The 19,607-nt window shown below is 46.7% G+C and overlaps 3 protein-coding genes across 12 annotated transcripts in view; 2 read left to right on the forward strand and 1 right to left on the reverse strand.

Annotated features, from left to right (window-relative positions):
* Positions 1 to 2,762: 2,762 nt before the first annotated feature.
* Positions 2,763 to 9,000, forward strand: ATP23 (ATP23 metallopeptidase and ATP synthase assembly factor homolog). Its single transcript, XM_078598935.1, has 6 exons — positions 2,763 to 3,015; positions 3,365 to 3,410; positions 5,189 to 5,270; positions 6,385 to 6,522; positions 7,618 to 7,701; positions 8,306 to 9,000. The coding sequence occupies exons 1-6, from the start codon at positions 2,799 to 2,801 to the stop codon at positions 8,507 to 8,509; spliced, it is 771 nt and encodes a 256-aa protein (XP_078455061.1). The 5' UTR covers positions 2,763 to 2,798; the 3' UTR covers positions 8,510 to 9,000.
* Position 9,001: 1 nt separating this feature from the next.
* Positions 9,002 to 16,206, reverse strand: GPKOW (G-patch domain and KOW motifs). Its single transcript, XM_078598934.1, has 11 exons — positions 16,002 to 16,206; positions 14,883 to 15,046; positions 14,177 to 14,316; positions 13,853 to 13,959; positions 13,099 to 13,303; positions 12,563 to 12,695; positions 12,267 to 12,468; positions 12,040 to 12,160; positions 11,574 to 11,643; positions 11,343 to 11,428; positions 9,002 to 11,011 (listed from the first exon to the last, which is right to left on the reverse strand). The coding sequence occupies exons 1-11, from the start codon at positions 16,187 to 16,189 to the stop codon at positions 10,877 to 10,879; spliced, it is 1,551 nt and encodes a 516-aa protein (XP_078455060.1). The 5' UTR covers positions 16,190 to 16,206; the 3' UTR covers positions 9,002 to 10,876.
* Positions 16,207 to 18,250: 2,044 nt separating this feature from the next.
* The window catches only part of LOC144721385 (membrane-associated guanylate kinase, WW and PDZ domain-containing protein 2-like), a 70,691-nt gene continuing 69,334 nt past the window's right edge, over positions 18,251 to 19,607 (forward strand). For 5 of the 10 annotated variants that reach the window (XM_078598958.1, XM_078598960.1, XM_078598962.1 and 2 more), the window contains exon 1: positions 18,252 to 19,127. The gene's annotated coding sequence lies outside the window, so the exon portion shown is untranslated. Of the gene's footprint in view, positions 19,137 to 19,607 lie in introns of all 10 variants that reach the window. The other 5 variants (XR_013585897.1, XM_078598964.1, XM_078598961.1 and 2 more) reach the window with 2 other exon arrangements.

Here is a 19,607-nt window from a genome sequence, read left to right on the forward strand (position 1 = left end):
AGGAATGAAACGGTGCCCCCTGTCCAATGTTGCCTTTCCCCTCCTCGTAGCCCAGCGCCCGTGTCCCTCTGGCACGTGTCGCCCTGGTTCAGCTGCACCGCTGCGTACCTCTCTCCAATGCCCTAAGAAGCTCACTCTTCCATTGCCCTTCCCTCGCTGTCTCTCACCTGCCCCCTCCATATCTGCCCCATAGGGCCCCCTCCTCCACATCTTCCTCTTCATTCTATACATTGACCCACTTTCACCCAATCCCCTCTCCGCCATCAGGTCCGATGTTAGAAAGCGATCCCAGATATAGCATTAATTCTGCTTGAAAGGCACTTCATCAGCTTGTCTTACGCCGTTCTGCTGCTGCTCGCTACGTGCCTGGCATGCAACACAAAACGCAAGGCGTCTACAACCGCGCTTTCTCCTACCTCGTGCAACCTGCGCTCCTATCCTGGGATTAAGTGGCGGAGAAGATGCCCCCCCCTGCTATTCCTAAAAAGAGTCCTCCACCTACCAATCCTTCGCTCTCACTTCCTCTTGCGCCACACTGGAGATTTTGTGTGAAGCACTTATCATCATCATCAATCATCAGCAATCATCAGCAATGCTCTATCCGCTGCGAGATAAAGGCCTCTTCAAGCCGTCGCTATCTCTCGCAGCCACACGATGTAGCTATCCTTTTAACTCTTGCACATCGGCTAAATCTCATCGTTCCATCGCTCGGGTGGTGCTACCCCTGGATGCCTCTGCGCCGTTGCTCGCCACTTCGTCTTCTGTGACAGATTGGCTCCTGGCGCAGTGCCCAGCTACCGTCTACAGTATCTCAATGTCTTGTCATCAGCATCATCAGCACCTACCCATGTCACCTCGTCGAAGGGAGGTAAGGGGCGGATGCAATGAGACCAGGATTTGTGTCCAAATTGTTGTTGTGGGTATCTCGTCACCATATCCAGAGTTAAATTTCTCGTACATTATATTTTCTGGAGGTACGCCAACATCCAATCCCGTTGACCCTGGCCCTCTCCACCCAGACAGCTGTGGTGGAGAACAGGGACATTTTACAGATTTCCAGACTGAAGTGAACCTTTTATTTTTCCACGTCAAAACATTTTGCAGTTGTCCGCACAAACCACGACATTCACGGTGGCCGTGTCCCTCGCCTGGTAAAACGTTGTTCCACCCCACCCCAGAATTTCGATATCTGTGGAGACATCACCACGTGTGCTGATGTCTCCAACCACGCCGATGCAGCCCGGCAACAAGAGCTGTGGTGTGGGAAGGAAGACGGCGGTGTCCCAGATAAGTTGTGACCCGCGTAACCTTCGCGTAGCGCTGGAAATAAAATCTATATTTGCATGCACAGCCAGACGAACGACTCCCGTGTAACAATGGCAGTAACAGAATGCATAATATAGCAAGGTGCCTGCTTCCACAGACGTATGTGATGATGAAGGTAGTGGTGGCTGTGGGGAGGGGGGGGTGTCAGGGCTGTGTGTGTTGTGATGGGGATAATGAAGGCCTTTATCTCATCATTGGCCAAGGTAAATCCACTGCTGGATGAGGGTCTTGCTGTGGCGAGTATAGAGGAAGCACAGCGCAACAAAGTATGTTGGTGCACTGCCCACTCATGGCCGCCAGGTAGCGCTGCAGCATAACAAACAACCTGTTTGTGCATGGCTGGGTCAACCTTCCATACACGATGGTGGTCAAGGCACTTTTTTGCTTAACTTGCGATATTTTGCGCAGCTTGAACATATCAATAACATACATTCTCGATCCACTGCTGGGCGATGACCTCCCAACGCCGCCGCCGTCTCTCAAGATCCTGCGTTGCAACGATCTACCTGCACACGCGAGCTGGAGTCATCGCTCCATCTCCCTTTGATTGACGTTCTCTGGGACCCGTGCCATTGATTGGGTCATGCTGCTTATTATCCGTTTTTGTAAACATTGACAATGAATCCGTGGCCCTCTTTTTGGACACTTACGGACACACCAAAGCCTATCATGGGGGGGACACGGGAACCACGCAAGAAGTTTGTGATCACGATGACACGCCCGAGAGAACATCCACCGCGGAGATGGAGCGATGATGACGACGACGAAGAGATGGGCTCGTGTGCAGGAGCTGGTATTGTGGCATGGAGAGACCGTGAGAGGTGACGACGGTTTGGGGAGGCACCCAACCCGGCAGTGGATCAACAAAGGGAAACATTTGGTGATGCTCCTGCTGCTGCTGCATTGGCAGTGGTGCGCAAACAACACTCAACACAGTCATCAATAGCACTGCGTGTGGCCTTAAACGGGAAAAAGTATATACTAGGCGACGTTTCTGGCAATGGCTCTATTTCATAGCGTATACATTTAGAGGCCACAGAGAAGGAGTGGATCACAAGAAAAGCGACTGTGCAATCCATTTCTCTGGCCTGGCTATCTACGTGATATCAAAAAGGGACATTGTCCAAAACGTCGACTATTATATTTGTTCACTTCAAGGCCACAGGCACACACAGGGAGTGTTATTGACGAACGTGCTGAGCGTTTTGATAAAAAGAGGAAAATTGGGTGTAAGTGTGCATATGGCAAGGCGACGCAACTTAATTCCACAACGTAATTGCCACTGCCGCATTCGTCGCGTTTTAACGAACGCAGAAGTAATTACCCACCAATAATGGCCAATGAGTAATATCAACTTGAGCGAGCTCATCCAATGCGTGTTGCTAATGCTGCTGGCCAATCCGCGGCATGCTGACAATTTCCCAAGCGCCTTTGAGCACGTGGGCGGTGGGGCGGCGTGACGTCACACCGTCATGGCCGCGCCCATGGGTAACGTGGGCGACGCCGCGCCGGGTAATGGGGACACGGGGACACGGGAGTCTGGGGCTGGAGACGGCACGGGGACACGGGGCTCTGGGGACGAGCGCCATGGTTTGCACCTCTTCCCCGAGCGGCTGGTGCCTAAATACAAGCGCGGATTTGTGGCCAGCTTGAGGTGCAACTACCTGCTAAAGGTCGCGCTGGAGTCGAGTAAGAGCGCCGCACAGCACGCTGCATCGCGCTGTGCACCACGCGACACTACACACGACATAGCACACGACACACCGCACTCTACACCACGCTACACGACACACTATAGGTCACACCACACGACGCACCACTCTACACGACACACTATCGCACCACACACCATGGTGCACACTGCACTATAAACAACACCACACCCATGCGCTACACACCGCCTTGCACGACAGCATATACAACAGCACACTTCACACTAAGTAACCACGCTATCTCGTACAGATGTTTCGATACTCCCATTTTAATGCACTGATTTTATTTCCAATGGTGAAACCTGCATTTTTTTTGTTTTTTTCAGATCCGTATGCAAAACTTCTACAAGATGCTTTGAAGAGGTCGGGGTGGTACGTGGTTATTTTTTATTCGAACGCTTAATTATGTTAACCCTAACTCAATGTGTCTGGTGCCGTTGCGCGGTAGTTGGCGCACTGCGTTCTTAACCAGAGTTCGATTACTGCTATCGGTGGCGAGTGATGTCCGATCCTGAACCATTTTCCTGCTGAGATCTCCCCCCGCCTCTGTCCACCCAGCAGTGTCAGACCACTTTATCAGGAATGTATCTAAACTGGGGGAATCTGATGGGCTATAAAGCTCTTTTCCACAGTCGCTTCACAGACGTTCAGCATCGACGGGGGAGTGGAAGATCGCTGCCTTCACGCGGGCCCACTCTGTTCAGTGAGAAATCGGCACCTGCCGAGAAGCACGTTTGGCTACGTGCGGTGCGAAAAAAGTTCAACATACAAACAAATCACGACGAACGCTATCAACGCAGCGATCGATCATCCCGAGCAACAACACAAGCTGCTACACCAACAGCCATCGTCAGGGCCAAACAACGCCCCAGTTAGACACCGGAACAAGGATCCTCCGACTGAACATTGAGGGGGATTCTGTCGGGCGATGTGATAGAGTTTCGTGTCTCGCTGACTTCATGACAACAATAACGTCGATCGAGAATCGATGGGAACACAAATCAACCGGCAGGTCGCGGTGTGGTGGGGTAAAGTGTGAGCACTCCCCCACCCTTACCAAGACGTCTGGCCAGCGAGGAAGAGTAGGCAAAAACCCTCTAGAGGTTAAATCTTGACTTAAAGCTTTCGTGACTGCAGGAATTCATATTCTTTGGGTCTTTCGGAAAAGTCACGTAGATAGGTTCACAATTAATTAAAAAAAACACAAAAATCGTCTTCAGGTGGGAAAAAGGAAGACGGTCGCTTGTGTTGCGATCGAAACGTCGTGGTTTTTTGTTTATTTATATTAATTTTGAACCTATCTACGTGACTTTACCGAAAGACCCAAAGAATACCCTCTAGAGGTGTCCTCTAGAGCTCCCTCTAGTGGAGGCACTTCCACTGCAGTGGCGTGAGCAAGTTATTGCAGGGCTGCACCTTTGTCTTTTATAAAACCAGCCTCTGCGTCTGTTCGGCACAGCTGTGTGCTCTATCGATGTTATTGTATCCACTCCGTGCAGGGCTGGGCCAAGTTGAACGAAAGTGAAGTGGCTCAATATTGATCGATGATCGCGTCAGCACAGTTGTTTATTTCGCCTTAGAGTGACTATGCTGGATTAGACGTGATAGATCTTGTAAATGGGGCGAGTCATTGGGCGTGCTAATGCAGCTCTCATAGCGATTGTCATTTTCACATCGGTGTTGCAAATTGCTTTTAGCCTCGTATTGGCGTGTGCTTTGAGTGATAAGTGGATTTTTTAATGTTCTGACATTTTTGCCCAATTTTATCGCAATTCTGCTTCCGACCTCGTGTCATTGAGGCGAATCACTGTACTCAGTCAAAATTCTGACAGAGCAATGCAACCCGCAGTGTTAGAACTACATCCGATATCTCTTAAGTTATCTCTGGTCCGTACAATAGAGGGAAGTATTTTACAACCTGCTTTGCAAGATTGCGTTCTATCGCGGTGGGGGATCGACACAATTTTGCCTCTGACATACAAGTGTGGAATAAAAAAAAAACTGGCTTAGAGCTGTAAACTGCTCATTTGAGTGAGGAAACCACTGACGGATGTTGAATAGAAACGCACTCGTCTTGCCAGGCTGTCGTGGGGGGTGACCGTGCCCCCAATTCAAATGTTTGCTTCACGAGCTCGCGTTGTTTTGTGCAGTACCGCGTACAGGGATCGACACTTCTCATGCGAAGAGTGCGACAATAAAGTTGCCGGGGGATTCGACTCCAACACATCACAGGTGCTTCCTTACAAACCCCCTGCGTTTGACCTTGGCCTGTGAGCATCCTGCTTTGTCGGATAATTCACCACTGGCGCGAGGCTTCGGGCCTCTCATTTAACTCTCTAGTCAAACCTTCCCAACGCACGCCACGTTATCTGGGATTGGCGGTCTGGTTTAATGATGTGAGGGTTACACACAGAACCAGTCTACAGTAGGTTTTTAACGATTAACTGCGTAAACGATTTGAAATATTACGATTTGGTGGCATATTTTTTAACGATATTTAATTCATAAATTTTGTGGTATATTTATGCGAGAAGAGACTTTTGTTGTCTTTTTTCCGTCTCCATTGTATTGTTTCTCACTTGTCCAATTTAGTTTGTCTTCCATTCCGAAATGTAACACTAGCTCATCATTTGCATGTAACTTGCATAATTGTAAATAACAGATTCTTACGCGCATGATCCGATGCATGTATCGTGACCTAAGAATCGCTATTCATCATAGAATCAATGCATCCTCACATGCTTAGTGTCAAGAGGCTACTGCAGCCTATGGTCGTGGACTGCATTGGTCTGACGGCATGGTTGTGACCCTAATCCCACCCTCGAGTGCCAGCAGTTAATGAACGCTCAGCGAACAACTGGGTGTGCTGTTCACTGCAAACAACCTACCGCGGCCACTTTCTTTTGTTCACGAACGTGATGTCACTTTCACTAATGTCACCCCATGTACGCCAAGTTTACACGTAATCCCCCCCCCTCCAGCTCTTTTGGCCTGTGGTGAGCTATGAGATTTGATGTTGGCTCACGCTCACAAAATACTGCACACTCCTGGGCTACAGATTGCGCTGTGTGTTTAAATACCTCAACGACGTTCGAGATTATTTTCAGTCGCGTATTAAATAGTTTTGTGGGAGCGATTTTCGTGCTCTGCGAAGAAGCAGCCAAAGTGGCCCACGAAGGAAGGCCAGTTGACCGAGAGGGCACGGCAAAACTTTTGTATAAAAGTTAGCGGAGCAATTGCCCATCCTCCGTCCCGCCCCTCTGTGTTTCTACATCATGACATGAATTAATCGCGGACGGCGCAAGGACACGACGCGTTTGTCGCTTGGCGGTGTGCCTGCGCCCAGGTGGTGATTTGCCAGAACAACGTGCAGAACCAGCACTACATGGACCGTGTGGTGACGCACGAGCTCATCCACGCCTTCGACCACTGCCGCGCGCACGTCGATTGGTTCGGCTCAATGGACCACATGGCCTGCTCCGAGGTGGGTCCCCAGCAGGGTCGTTTGCCTATTATCGTTTTTACCCCAGACGCAGCGTTTTCAAAAATGTATTGTGGATTCCAAAAATTCAAGAACTGGTTCCGTGACATGCGACTGAACACACGGTGACTGAATGGAGCGAACCGTCGGACATTGTGCCACACGACGCACGGTGCAACCCGAGGACACGCCAGAGAACCTGGACCGTGCAACTGCAAAAAACCTACGCGATATAGAATAAGGGGTATTTCTGATTCGTGTCTATTGTAGTCAAGTTTATTTATTTAATCAGGTGAGAACTCGCGGTACCAGCATAATCTCATATGCAAGAGTGTCCTAGGTTATAACAAAATCATAACGAAGTACAGCTATAAAGCAACCTATAAATCATAATATACAACTTATCAAATGAGTAATCGAAACGATGCTAAATAATCAATTCCCGTGGTGCAAGTTGGGTCGGGGCAGATACATTTTAGATCATGATGGTACAGATACAATACATTTTACAGCGGCATTAAAAGAGATGGGGTGTCTATTGTATTCAGCCACATCTGTGGTTTGTTTTTACGAGCACCTGGTGGCGTGCGATGGTGACGTGTGGCATTGGAAAGGGGCTACACAAACCGGGTGTGTGCATTATGGGTGTAACATTCATCGGTTTCATGGTTACGTGTGCTCCCCGGTCACCACAAAAGGCTGCTGCTTTCACCACGATTCAAAAACACAGTTATTAGTCTGACCGGGAGAGTGAGTCGATTAGCAAATTTGAGAATTTATTTCCTTTTTCCCGTAATGGTTCTAGAAACTCATCCTAGCAATAATTATAATTTCCAGCCATTTTTGGATGAAGGCCTCTCTTACGCTGTATCAATCCTGGGGGTTGCCGGACCTGGTTAAGATTGCACCACCGATATCAGCGAGACAATGGAACATGGGTCCCCGAAATCCAAGCGTAGCGCATTGCTACACTGCCCCACCACTCTACCCCCCCCCTGTCCCAAACCGGTGGTCGTAATGCAAAAATGTGGTACGTGCTAAGTTTTTTGTTTGTTTACAAGTATAAAAAAAAGGCAATCGTAATTTTATTTCTTTCAGATCCGAGCTGCGAACCTCAGTGGGGATTGCTCCTTCCAAAACGAACTCAGGCGATACAACTTTGGACTGAAAGGCCATCACCAGGTACTTAAAAAAAAATCAGTTGTGAAGCGCCAACCCAAAACACCAAGTGGTCAAAAACATAACGGCACCTCTGAATCTCTAATAGATGAGTGAATACACAAGTACGTACGTACGTACGTGTGCTCCTTGTGGTGTTTGGTACCAATGTATGGCTCTCCGCTTTTCAAATTTAAATTGCTCGTTCCAACTGATTTCCCTTGGCCACAAACTGTAGTACATGTCCCGCTGAAAAACATTCGAGCTCTGCTTCAGACATGTTTCTGTGACCTCCATCCCTCCCTCCAACCAGCCAGACGGCAAAATTTTTCTTTGTATAATATAGTATTAAATGATATGAGTATAGCATAACACTGAAGCCACCTCGTCCAGATCTGGAGGTAAACCCTTCCACCTGCCAGCGCTCAACAGCTTCTGAACTCCTGATTACGGCCAATGCGCAATGTGGGCGACGTCACGCGAGCCAGACAATTTTTTTTTAATATAGCACGACACTCTCGCCTGAACTGTGCGACTGTAGACTGTGAAACATCGCACCTTGCACTGAGAATGGCACGAATGCAAAATCGTACGAAGCGATGATGATCAACTGTGCCCACGCGTGCAGACGTGCGTGCGCAACCGAGCCGTCTTGTCCATCCTGGCGGTGCGGCCCGCGACTGTCGAGGAGGCCAAGGCGGCCGTGGATCGCGTGTTCGAGCCGTGCTTCAACGACCTGGAGCCCTTCGGCCGCATCCCTCTGAGCAAGAAGCACGCCAAGTACGCCTTCCTGCAGCATGAGTCACGCGACCGCTACGAAGCCAACCTCTAGTGCATCCGATGGGACGTGACCCCGGTAAAATGATTATCGTCGCCTCTTGATTACGAAGGTACTTCGGGAAGTTAAGACGCACCCAAACCTGAAATCTCACTCTCCCAAAGCTCGTCAGCCCTGTCGTCTGCAGGCTATGATGGAGTCAGCTCTCAGGAATTTGGACTGGGAGGAGATTTGGCACTGCCCCAAGACTTGGGAGAGGAAAAATGTTTCCAGCTGCAAAATGGAGAGCACTTGTTTAAAACGCACAGCTTGAATGATTGCTCATAAAAATTACTGATTTATATATAAAATAAAAACTGGAGTATTTACTCTTGTAAATGTGATACTTGTGAAGCAGCACTTGTGGAAGTACCTTGTGTGAAATGCGAATAAAAAAAGTTTGATACAAAGAATCCATATGAAGTATGGAAAGTACGTGTATAGAAACTTAAGTATAAAATCAAAGCCACACCATGTACAACAATAAAAGCCAACTGAGAAAACCACTGGACTATTACATTTATTACAAAAGTGTTTTTTTTATATCAACCCAACAAAATACCTTGTTGCTGAGTGGTATGTACAAATGTATTGAACCATATAAATTTAAACCACAAACATGTGGAAGTACAGGTTAGGTAACTACACCAGACAGCACATTCACTCATTTGAGCAATACACAGTATTGCAGATTAAATATATAATGTTAAACACACTCCAAGGCAATCCCCATGGAAGTTTCCACCAATGATAAGCCAGCTACCCATGATGACCATGCTTTCTCAGGTGACCTTTCAGCATGTTCACCACTGCAACAAAACTTTGCGATTGAGGGGCATGATTCCCGGCATGTTTACGTGAGCGTAAGAATGGATTTTAATAGCAATCTTTGAATCTTTACATTCCTAACAAAATATTCAATGGGCCAAGACGAAATGTCGTATTTGTTGGCAACACCCGATTGGCGGCAGGTTGACAGTGGTAACACTTGTGCCCCACAGCAAGACGCCCTGTGGTTCGATTTCCAAGTTGGGCACCTTTCTGTGTGGAGTTTGGATGTCTCCCCTCCCCCTGTTCTGCATTCGATGTCTGGTTTCAAATAGAACCAGCCAATACAACTGGTATTGATCTAAAATCCCAGTGCTGGACAATTAACTGCAAATTACTCAATTGGGATTATAGTATTGTCCCCGACTGCAAAAACTTGACAGGATCCTCCTAAAAAAAAATCTTGAAACTCAGTGAAGCTTTCCTGGGTAAAAAAAAAAATCGAGTTTTGCAAAAAAAAATTGGCACATAAAATTAATTATGCAATAATCTTATCTCACTTACATTATCACAAGCAATATTTATTAGCCCTATACACCAACTGTGGTACCAAATTCTGCTGTGGCCCATGAACTAAAAAGGCAGTAGGGAGTCTGCTCACTTGATCATCATCAATTACAGCAGCCACTGGCTGTATTTTAACACCACGTGATTTTTCAAATCACATTTCTCCGCTGCCATTAACGACAGTATGCAGGCAGGCTTTGCCCTGTTATAATAGAACAAGATGCAATGATAGAGGTGACAGTGCTATCACAAATAGCCTTTTTGGAAGCAAAACACTTTGTTCAGTTGGGAAAAACATCCTTTGTAAGCAACCAGGTTTACAACTAGCCTCGAACTTTGCATCAGCTTGCCAGTGAATAGTTAGGGCTGGTTTCAGGTTAGGCATCTTGGGTATAGATTAAGTCTGCCATAAGGAGCCCTATGAGCAGTATGTGGAGTGCCGAGTTACATGTGAATTGTATTTAATGTCACCCAAAAAACTAAGAGCAATACACTGCGAGCCAGGTAACCTAAGTTTGATTTCTAGTCAACTAATATCAGTGGTAATGCCAGAACTGATCCTGAGCGTCCCCTTCACCAAACCATACGAACCGATGTGGTGAAGCATGGTCAAATAACCTCCATGACTGGTGTGGGAGGTCTTCATTAAGCAGTGGATTGACACAGTTGTACACATTAGGCATGCTTATAGGCTGTGTCCCAAGTTGTAATACACGAGTTTAAAGTGTCGTTAATGATAAAGACCCTGAAGTGACTGCATGCACGTTGCCATGGCACTGCATCGACATCATCGTGGGGCCATCAAACAGTACGGCAGTCACTCCACAGTGACATCACTAGAACACCACGGCGGTGCATCTGATAGTCAATTAAATTATATTTTCCCATGAACCAACCCTCAAAACTCATGTTAAAGACCACTTGTGACACAACCTACATGTGCAGCCGCAGAAATATTTAGTTTTTTGGGTTGCACCGTCAAACTCGTGCGGCAAGCTGCCGGGTTGCGGCAAGGTGGATCGTGGGGTGGAGTCCCCGTGTACACCCTCACTCAAACTCATCCACTTCGCCCACATAGTGACACATGTCGTCGTAGCTGAGCTTGAGTAGTTGGTCCGACTGGCCCGTGAGCTGCACGGTCGCCTGGCAGTTGTTTTTGTCCCTGTTCAAGATGAGCCCCACCTGCGGAGGTTGTCGCACACAAATATTTGGAGACCGTCAGAGCTAGCCGCCGTAGTGCTGTGAACACCAAAAATATAAGAGAAAAACTACAGTAAGGAGATCAGTCTTCATCAGTATAAAATATCTCAGTCGCAAAGGGGGTTAAATACACGTGGTGAGGTGGAAGGACGCTTTCGTTTCTGGTTCTTTACAGTGTCATCTGTGGCTCACTGCTAGGGAAACTAATGAAAGTCAGTTGTGTAAGATCACCCAAGACTGTTGCGGCTATACACAAACCAATGCACATATTTGGGGTTGCAACAAATTGTAACCTTCAATGACGAGTACCGACCTGTCCTTTGTATTTCCCCAGTACCACCATGACATAATCCTTGTCTGTCTTGGGTATTATGGTCTCCAGCATGGACTGCTCGATTCCTTTAATAAAAAAAATCCACAAGTAAGGCATGTAATACTTTACAAAAATATTAAAAATTACTTTTAAACAATGTCAAGGAAATTTTATTTTAACGATTTTAAAAGTGCCTTTGTTGAGGTGAGGAGAAAGCAGGTGAAGGAATACCTTCCAATATCCGGCCCTCTTCTGTCCTGCAAACGCATATCTCTGGCGTGACCACATCATCCACCGTCATCTGCCAGGAAAGAGGTAAACACAGTTCATCAAGAAGTAAAAGGTGCTCACCAGGGTTAATCATATTCCAATTCTCACATCCCAACATGGTCTGCCTTTCCATATTTCCAGTCGTCTTTGGACAAACATCCCAATGTAGGACTACAGAGCTTGGGCAAGATCTGTCTTAATATGAATGCACTCTGCCCACCGCGTGCCACACATGCAAACACACAAAACCTCTTCATTTGACTTGCTGCTCTCTACGTCACTGAGATTTCGGTTTCTAGAGCAACTAAAAGCACGTAAATCAGATGAGTAAGCCGGTCCAAAATTAAATATCCATACATTTTATTTTGTTGTACCACCATTGGACACGCAGAAAATATCACACCAGTGCTGCAACCTTGTGGCACACCTTTTTGTTGTAGTATTTGCCTCCCTTGTAAAACTTGTCCACAAAACGGACCCGCAGGTCCCTGCGCAGCCAGCGCGGCTTGGAGGAAGTACTCGCAGCCACCACCTGTTTGCTGCTTTTCCTAGAGCAGAGAATGAGTGGAAGTAAAATGAAAGCACGGTCAAATAAAACACATTGTACAACCAGATTGAGGTTCATGCTATGCAGTCGAGGGCCAAAGTTGTTACCGGCCGTCGTCTTTATCTTCGTGTTTCCTCTTTTTGCCGTGCCGGTCGTCGTCTGTCGGTCTGCCGGCTTTGCTCCCGTCATGGGAGTTCTTCTTACCCTCATCCCTCTTGCTGCTGGAGCGACTCTCCCGGTGCTCATCCTCCCTTTCCCTCTCTTTCTTCTCCTGCTTCTCTTTCTCTTTGTGCGCCTTGCTTAAGCGACCTGTGGGCGATTCAGATGTAAAACTGTTACAGGAGAGGATGCAATCGGAGCGCCACTCCCAAGCGGTGTGATGCAGCAACTGTTAATCACGTACTGAGATCTTTGCTGTACTTCTCGTACTCCTCCTTGTTCACCAGACGCGTCGCGTACTGGCTGATGGTGATCACGTTTCCTCCGATCGCCAGACGCAAAACCAAGCGTGCGTTGTCTGGGTCCAAGCCATCCACCTGGCAAGGCAAAGTTAGCAATACATTCCACAACCATTCCAATGTTCAGAAAGTTGCACAGAAGACAAGGCGAGTTTATGGGTTCTTATTCGGGTTGTTAATTTTTATTAGTGTTTTTCATAATCGCATGCAAACAATGAAAAAAGTTAGTAATAATTTTACCACACATATCGAAGTGTCTTATATGAAAAATACAAGTGCAACTTCCCATTCGAACTTACCACACGGTGAGTGCCTTATGATGGCTGCCGCTAACCAATTACATTAGAATGCGCTGTGCGGTTAGAATGTGCACACCAATTTCCTTAAACGTCAACGAATTCCATAACTTTCAGAAATAACCCAATCCATATCTGATTTTCAAAAATCTACTGTTTCATTAATGAAGTGTAGCTGCTGTTACCTTCGCATACAGGTCCTTGTGTGGCCCTTTCTCCACAACCACAAACGCGCCGGCCGCGTAGCCCTTGGGCTGCTCCTCTGGGCGCTTCTCGCCCGGCTTGAGTGGCCGCTGAGGCTTCATGTCCTTGAGGGCATCGGCCGCCGAGCGGTCCGCTCCCAAACCCAGGCCCTTTGGCCTCACCTCGGCTTCAATAGGCTTCACGTCTCTGTGCGCAAGAGGTACACGGGCGTGCAGAGTGTTTAAAGAGGTGTGCACACCAGACGTGTAATGATTTACACCACTACCAACCCCTTGCCGATTCGATGAGTTTTAACCATTTTGGATTGTCATTTAATCATTCTTTGGTTCTTTTCGGTTAAGTCACGTCTAAAAATAAAATAATAAATTAAAATAACATATTACGACGTTTCGATTGCAATCGAAACGTCGTAATATGTTATTTTAATTTATTATTTTATTTTTAGACGTGACTTAACCGAAAAGAACCAAAGAATAATTCCTGCAGTCACGAAAGCTCCTAAATTAAGATTGTCATTTAATTTTCATCCTTTGCAGTCATCTGTTCCATTTTCCTCATGATACATAATTACATGAATTACATATATTTTACATCAGTTGTGATACATTCGGACACATTTTTCTATTTTATGAGTATAACATTTTAACTGATGAATCGATATATTCCCAGTCCACATTACAGTGTGCAGAGTTTGGTAGTTTTCTGAAGCTGTAAGACTGCTGCTGCAAGACTTACTGTTTAAAAGTTCTGCCAATGCCTTCCCCTTTCTTCCAACCCATTCCTCTTAGCATTGCCAAGCCATACGCCTCGATGGGGACTGCAGCGTAGTCTGCCTCCGTTGCCTAAGAGAAGGAATGCAGAGCTCATTAAAATGCAAACACGCAAAGGATGACAGAGCATGAAAAAACATTTGAAGATCATACTGACTTCAAAATCCTCCGTGGACTCTCCACTGCCTACCTCTCCCCTCTCATCTCTACGTCCCTCAAAAACGTATTTTAACAGACACCTGACACTCATTTTTAACCACCACTCCAGCCATCTCTGTGAAGCACTCACCGACTCGGGTCTCAGACTGACGTCCACTTTGTCCCCATCCTCGTATCCCTCAGGAACCTTGTTCTGCATGAGCAGTGGGATCGCGAGGTTTTCATCAACCTTCTCACCCCCATTCTGCAGTTCTTGGAACCTCCGTGACTCTGCACAGCACACCGACCCATACAAATAAAAACATTGCAAACAATGCAAAGTTATTATTTTTCACAGATAAGGCTCAATGAGCTATACAGCTCTTTTATAGAAGCGACCTGGCCACAAACAATGACGTGGCTTATCACGTATAAATGTATAGCAGCCAAATATTCTTAAGTGCTTTTCTCGGCACTAAAATTACTCTATATTAAGTCCAAACTGGAAAGTCCCACTGTCAATAATTTGCCTTTGACAATGTGATCGTATATTATTTAGTTATCCAGGGAAGCCTCATTGAGTCTCAAGACTCTTGTTAAAGAGGGTCCTGCACTGGAAGATTTGGCCAAATACATTCATGAAATTGTACTTCAATCCCATACCCAGTCCATCTCAGCCTATTTGTGGGTTTGATAAATCTACGATCCACCAACCCATTCGTCAAAAGCTCTCGATTCCAACCATTAACTGCCATACCTGGCTGATGGCTCCCAACACTCAAGTTGCCTTGTCAAATATCCAAGAGCATTGCTCTTGCAGCCTGCCCACTACAAGTTAAACACAACGTCTCCCTAACCTTCCAGCAGCTCTTGGATGGCCTTTGATTCCACATCGTCCTTCTTTTGCCCTTGATTCTCTTGCCCCTCCGTGGTATTGTGCTTCTCCAGTGCAGGGCCCACATAGCGGTTCTTTTGGATCAGTGGTATCACCAGCTCCCCTACTTTTTCCTTGGATTTGACGCTGCAAACATTGGAAACAAAAAAATGCACTCTCAATTTGTATCGACATGGTGCCTTGACCATAACCACATCTCAAGATACTAACGAGTTGGGGAATACTGCACACACTCCTGTAATGGCTTGCCATGTAACAGCGCTCTATTGTAATTGTCATTCAGAAGTGGTTTCCATAATTCAGTCCTCGCGACCTATCAGGGACCACCTTTCAACTTTTACCAAACCAAACCAATCCACTCAAAATATACACGTGAAGTAGTTACACGACGCATGCATCTGATTGGTAAACAAATATGTAACATCCTCGATATTAATTTAAATCGGCATTCTAAGGTCGGACACAATATAGTGCACAGTGTAGCCGTTGCTATGTTAAGTGTTTAGTCATCAAGTGCATAATACAGTTTTTTTTGGGTTAGATCGCGTAAATATAAATGTGTTGTTAAACCCGTCACCACCCGACGCAGCTAATTAGAACGGTTTGTCAAGTAAACAGAACATGCCAATTCATTACTAGTACAGCACCGGTGTGTTGGAGAGCAAATCCACAACTTTTACAATTTGAGTACGACGTTTCGCCAGTAATTACAACCAGCTTCATCAGGCGACAGGCAGTCATCAAGTGCGCAGTGGTTGGTGTCTTCTCAGCCCATGTGCCGAAAGATGGATTGTTGCATCGCAGTCGACGGCTTACAAACTTCACTCGGAAGTGGATAGACTAGGCGCCATAACAATTGTTAATCAGGGAAACTAAGTAAAAAAAAACTCACTCAGTATGAATGAAACTCAAGTTGATTAATAGAATTGCAAGGCGTCCCTTCCACTGCCAACCCCCCGCGCTTGCCTGCTTAATACTCCCGGTAACAGTGCGCATTGCGGGTAAACAAAACCAGGCAAGACGGGGGGGCCCGTGTCAAGACTTCTAATTTTAGGCCGCGACGCTCGCCCACTTCGCGAACCTCACGACCTCCTTCCCCTCCACGCCTGTGACGAAGTCCGTCTCCTCGGCGCTGGGCTTCTCATCGTGGAGAACGGACGCCTCCTTGACCCTGGAGCGGTCGATCTTCTTGCTGAAGCCGAACGACACGGCCACCTTCGCCCCGGCGTCGCCTTCGCTCGGCTCCATGTTCCCAGCGGCGCGCGACATCGGCTGATGACGTACGGACGTTTAGCGGTGACGTCATGAGCTGTGACAGCCAATCAGAAGGCAATATACGTTAATGTGATGCAACTGGCGGGAAATTCAAATGTGAGTTTACATTGTTTAATGTACAATGCCAATTGTCGTCTTATTTATTGGTGCCATATATTCTCCCCAAATGACGCTCATTGTTAAGTTGACGTTATGTATTAGAAATGGTTGCATCTAACCCAGGACCCACATCTGACAGAGAGAATGCTCTTGCCCACACAGTTCAAGCAAGCTTGACTGCTGATTAGACACTGGATTTCAAATCCGACCGATGGTTTGCTTGGTTTGAACTAATGCTGTTGAAATGATGCACTCTCACAAGGCAGTGCGGCCCATGGGATGTGTTAAAAACATTGGTTTTATCTATGGACTGGAGGTGTTATTGTCTGCTAATTTATAGCTGGAAGGTAAGATTATTTTAACAATGGAATGCCACGCCAAAGGGAGGCAGCTCACTATAGCGATGACATCGTTTTGTTTATCGGAGCTACGTGGATTGTTCCACCATGAGACCGTGAAATTGTGACGGCTTGGGGAAGCCTTCATCCAGCAGTGGATAGATCATGACTCATCTTGATGACTGATTCATGAATATACTCTAATCATCCTTAAATCACGATTGACACATTATAGTAATGATCATTGACATATGATTGATACATTTTGGTGATCCTAATAACTGCTACATTACTGTTACGATAAGAAATTATTACACCATTTATGGAAAGAAATATGATCGATATAGAAACGTACACGTCATAAATGCTGATTGTGATTATGGCACCAGATGATGGTCGATAAATTACGACTGACTGCTTTTTATGATGACTGATAAATTATGATGCTGCTAATGCCACTACTATATGAATGATGAACACTTACTAATGCTTAACGCGTAAGCCTTCGCAGCCAATATGATGCATAATGGTGATTTTTAGGTCAGACAGCCTTAGGAAAATGTGTGTCGTAAGCCCTCCTCCACCCGACACAGCCAATGAATAAAGTTGTCACTTGAATAAACGTGGCAATGCTCAGTGACTGTGTTACTGATTCAGCACCACCGACAATGTTGGAGAGCGAGCCACAACACCTAACAATTGGGTCGCCTAAATTTTGATTTAAAGCTTTCGTGACTGCAGGGATTCATATTCTTGGTTCTTTCGGTAAAGTCACGTAGAAGGAAAACAATAAAATAATAAAAATATGAAACAATAACATTCTCACGACGTTTCAATTGTTTTATATTTGTATTATTTTATTGTTTCCCTTCTATATGACTTTACCGAAAGAACCAAGAATATAATTGGGTCGTCATTCGACGTTTCGCAGCTCATTGCAACCAGCAACATCATCAGGCAGTTGCCACATTTTTTGTTTCTACAACAGCCTGGTCGTGCTGGTTCACGAATCACCAGCCGAATGAACTTGATGAACAATATTAAACAACGATGAGTCGATGACGATCACCCTTGGCCGACTGCTGCTTCTGCTCTATGATCACTGTTGCATTGCTTATGGCTTTATTTTGGTGATTTCGAAAAGTTTTTTGGTATGGCCATGTTTGTGTGTTGTAGTGCGGAGTTAGACTGATGGCTTTAATCTAAGTTGTCTTGTTGTTGTTGTTGTTTGACTTGCATCCCACTGGGATTTTTGCACAGAGCGTTGGTGTACGGTGCTTTTTTTCTGGAAGACTTTGCAGTTTTTTCCTGGATTTTTCTGTTTGCGCATAGTCACTTTAAGATGTTTTGTTGTTCAGGTTTTTTGTTTGTTGCGGTTGCACCCGATTCAAGAGCCGAATGGCTCACAGGGCTATACCAAATAAATGAAACTGAAATCTCTGTCCATCCGCCAGGTGGCCTCCTAAGAGCCCTTTCGCACAGCCAACCAACCACCCCAACTCCATCATCAACAACCGTGGCTCAGCGTGTTGGGCCCTAGAGGGGGCGCCAGTGGCACGCACGTGGGGTCCTTGCTGGCGGGACGGCGCTGGGAGACGGGACAAGGGGGTGGTGGTGGTGAGAGATTCAGGAGGGAGGAACAAGAAACTGAGAAGAGGAGGAGGGTCGAAGCCATTGCGTCTCGGCGTGCGGGCGGATACGGCATTAGCACTGCGGGTCAGAGTGGTTGGGTCACCACCACCACTACCACGCCATATAGCTTAGCCACTGCGTAAGTACGTGTGTACGTACACGTTGGAGTACGCAGTCATTGCGAATCGCACATTATTGATACGTGCATACAGTGTACGGCGAGAAGACTGCAACTTTGGAACCGGGAGCGCTGCTACAAAGTTAATTTGGGTTTGATTCAGGCGCCGAGTTTTGAGTAGCGTGTGCGCGACAACTTCAGTGATGCAAACCAAACTACAGTACTGTAGTCAGGCAGATGGACGTATGAGCTTTGTATTCGTGATGTCTTGTAACCATCGAGACCACAAGTCTCTGTTTTAAAGGAAGCTCTCGAAAACGTAAACAATCGCCTCGATTCGGTGAAGACTTGCGAAGCTGGCCGCAGTCAAGAAGGGTCCCTTCAGTCGTTCATTGAACAATTAAGTCCCTCCATCGCTCCCTTTCTCGGACTATACTGCCGGATTATTTGTGCTGGATACCACGAAGGAGGGCCACCCTTGCCTGAAGAATTGAGGACGATGGGAGCCAGATACCCCCTTGGACATCATCACCAAGCCCGCATGGGGATCTCCTCGCCTCGATGAGAACCCAGCCGCGGGTCCCCTCTGCGTAAACCTCCGTCGCCTCCTCCTACCGGACGTTGTGGACCCGCGAACCCCCCTGGCCCCACTGCTTGCCGACGCAGTTGGGGGCTTCGTGTCAGGCTGACATTGGGACCGGGTGAGGCCGGGCTTGAGGGAGACCTCCACCACAGTCATCTGCAGGTGAGCGAGGTGCCACCATTCAGTTTTTTGATGCACTCACCTTTCTCCTTGACTTTTGTCCACGAATGATGTTGAGATCCATGCGGGAGGGGTGTTGAAATGGTGAGGGATATTGATGTGGGTGAGGGATATTGATGGGTGAGGGATATTGATGGGTGAGTGATATTGATGGGTGAGTGATATTGATGGGTGAGGGATATTGATGGGTGAGTGATATTGATGGGTGAGTGATATTGATGGGTGGGTGATATTGATGGGTGAGTGATATTGATGGGTGAGTGATATTGATGGGTGAGGGATATTGATGGGTGAGTGATATTGATGGGTGAGTGATATTGATGGGCGAGGGATATTGATGGGTGAGTGATATTGATGGGTGAGTGATATTGATGGGTGAGTGATATTGATGGGTGAGGGATATTGATGGGTGAGTGATATTGATGGGTGAGTGATATTGATGGGTGAGGGATATTGATGGGT

This window comes from Lampetra planeri, chromosome 11, assembly GCF_965212315.1.
Source record: "Lampetra planeri chromosome 11, kcLamPlan1.2.h2, whole genome shotgun sequence".
Taxonomy (NCBI): Eukaryota; Metazoa; Chordata; class Hyperoartia; order Petromyzontiformes; family Petromyzontidae; genus Lampetra; species Lampetra planeri.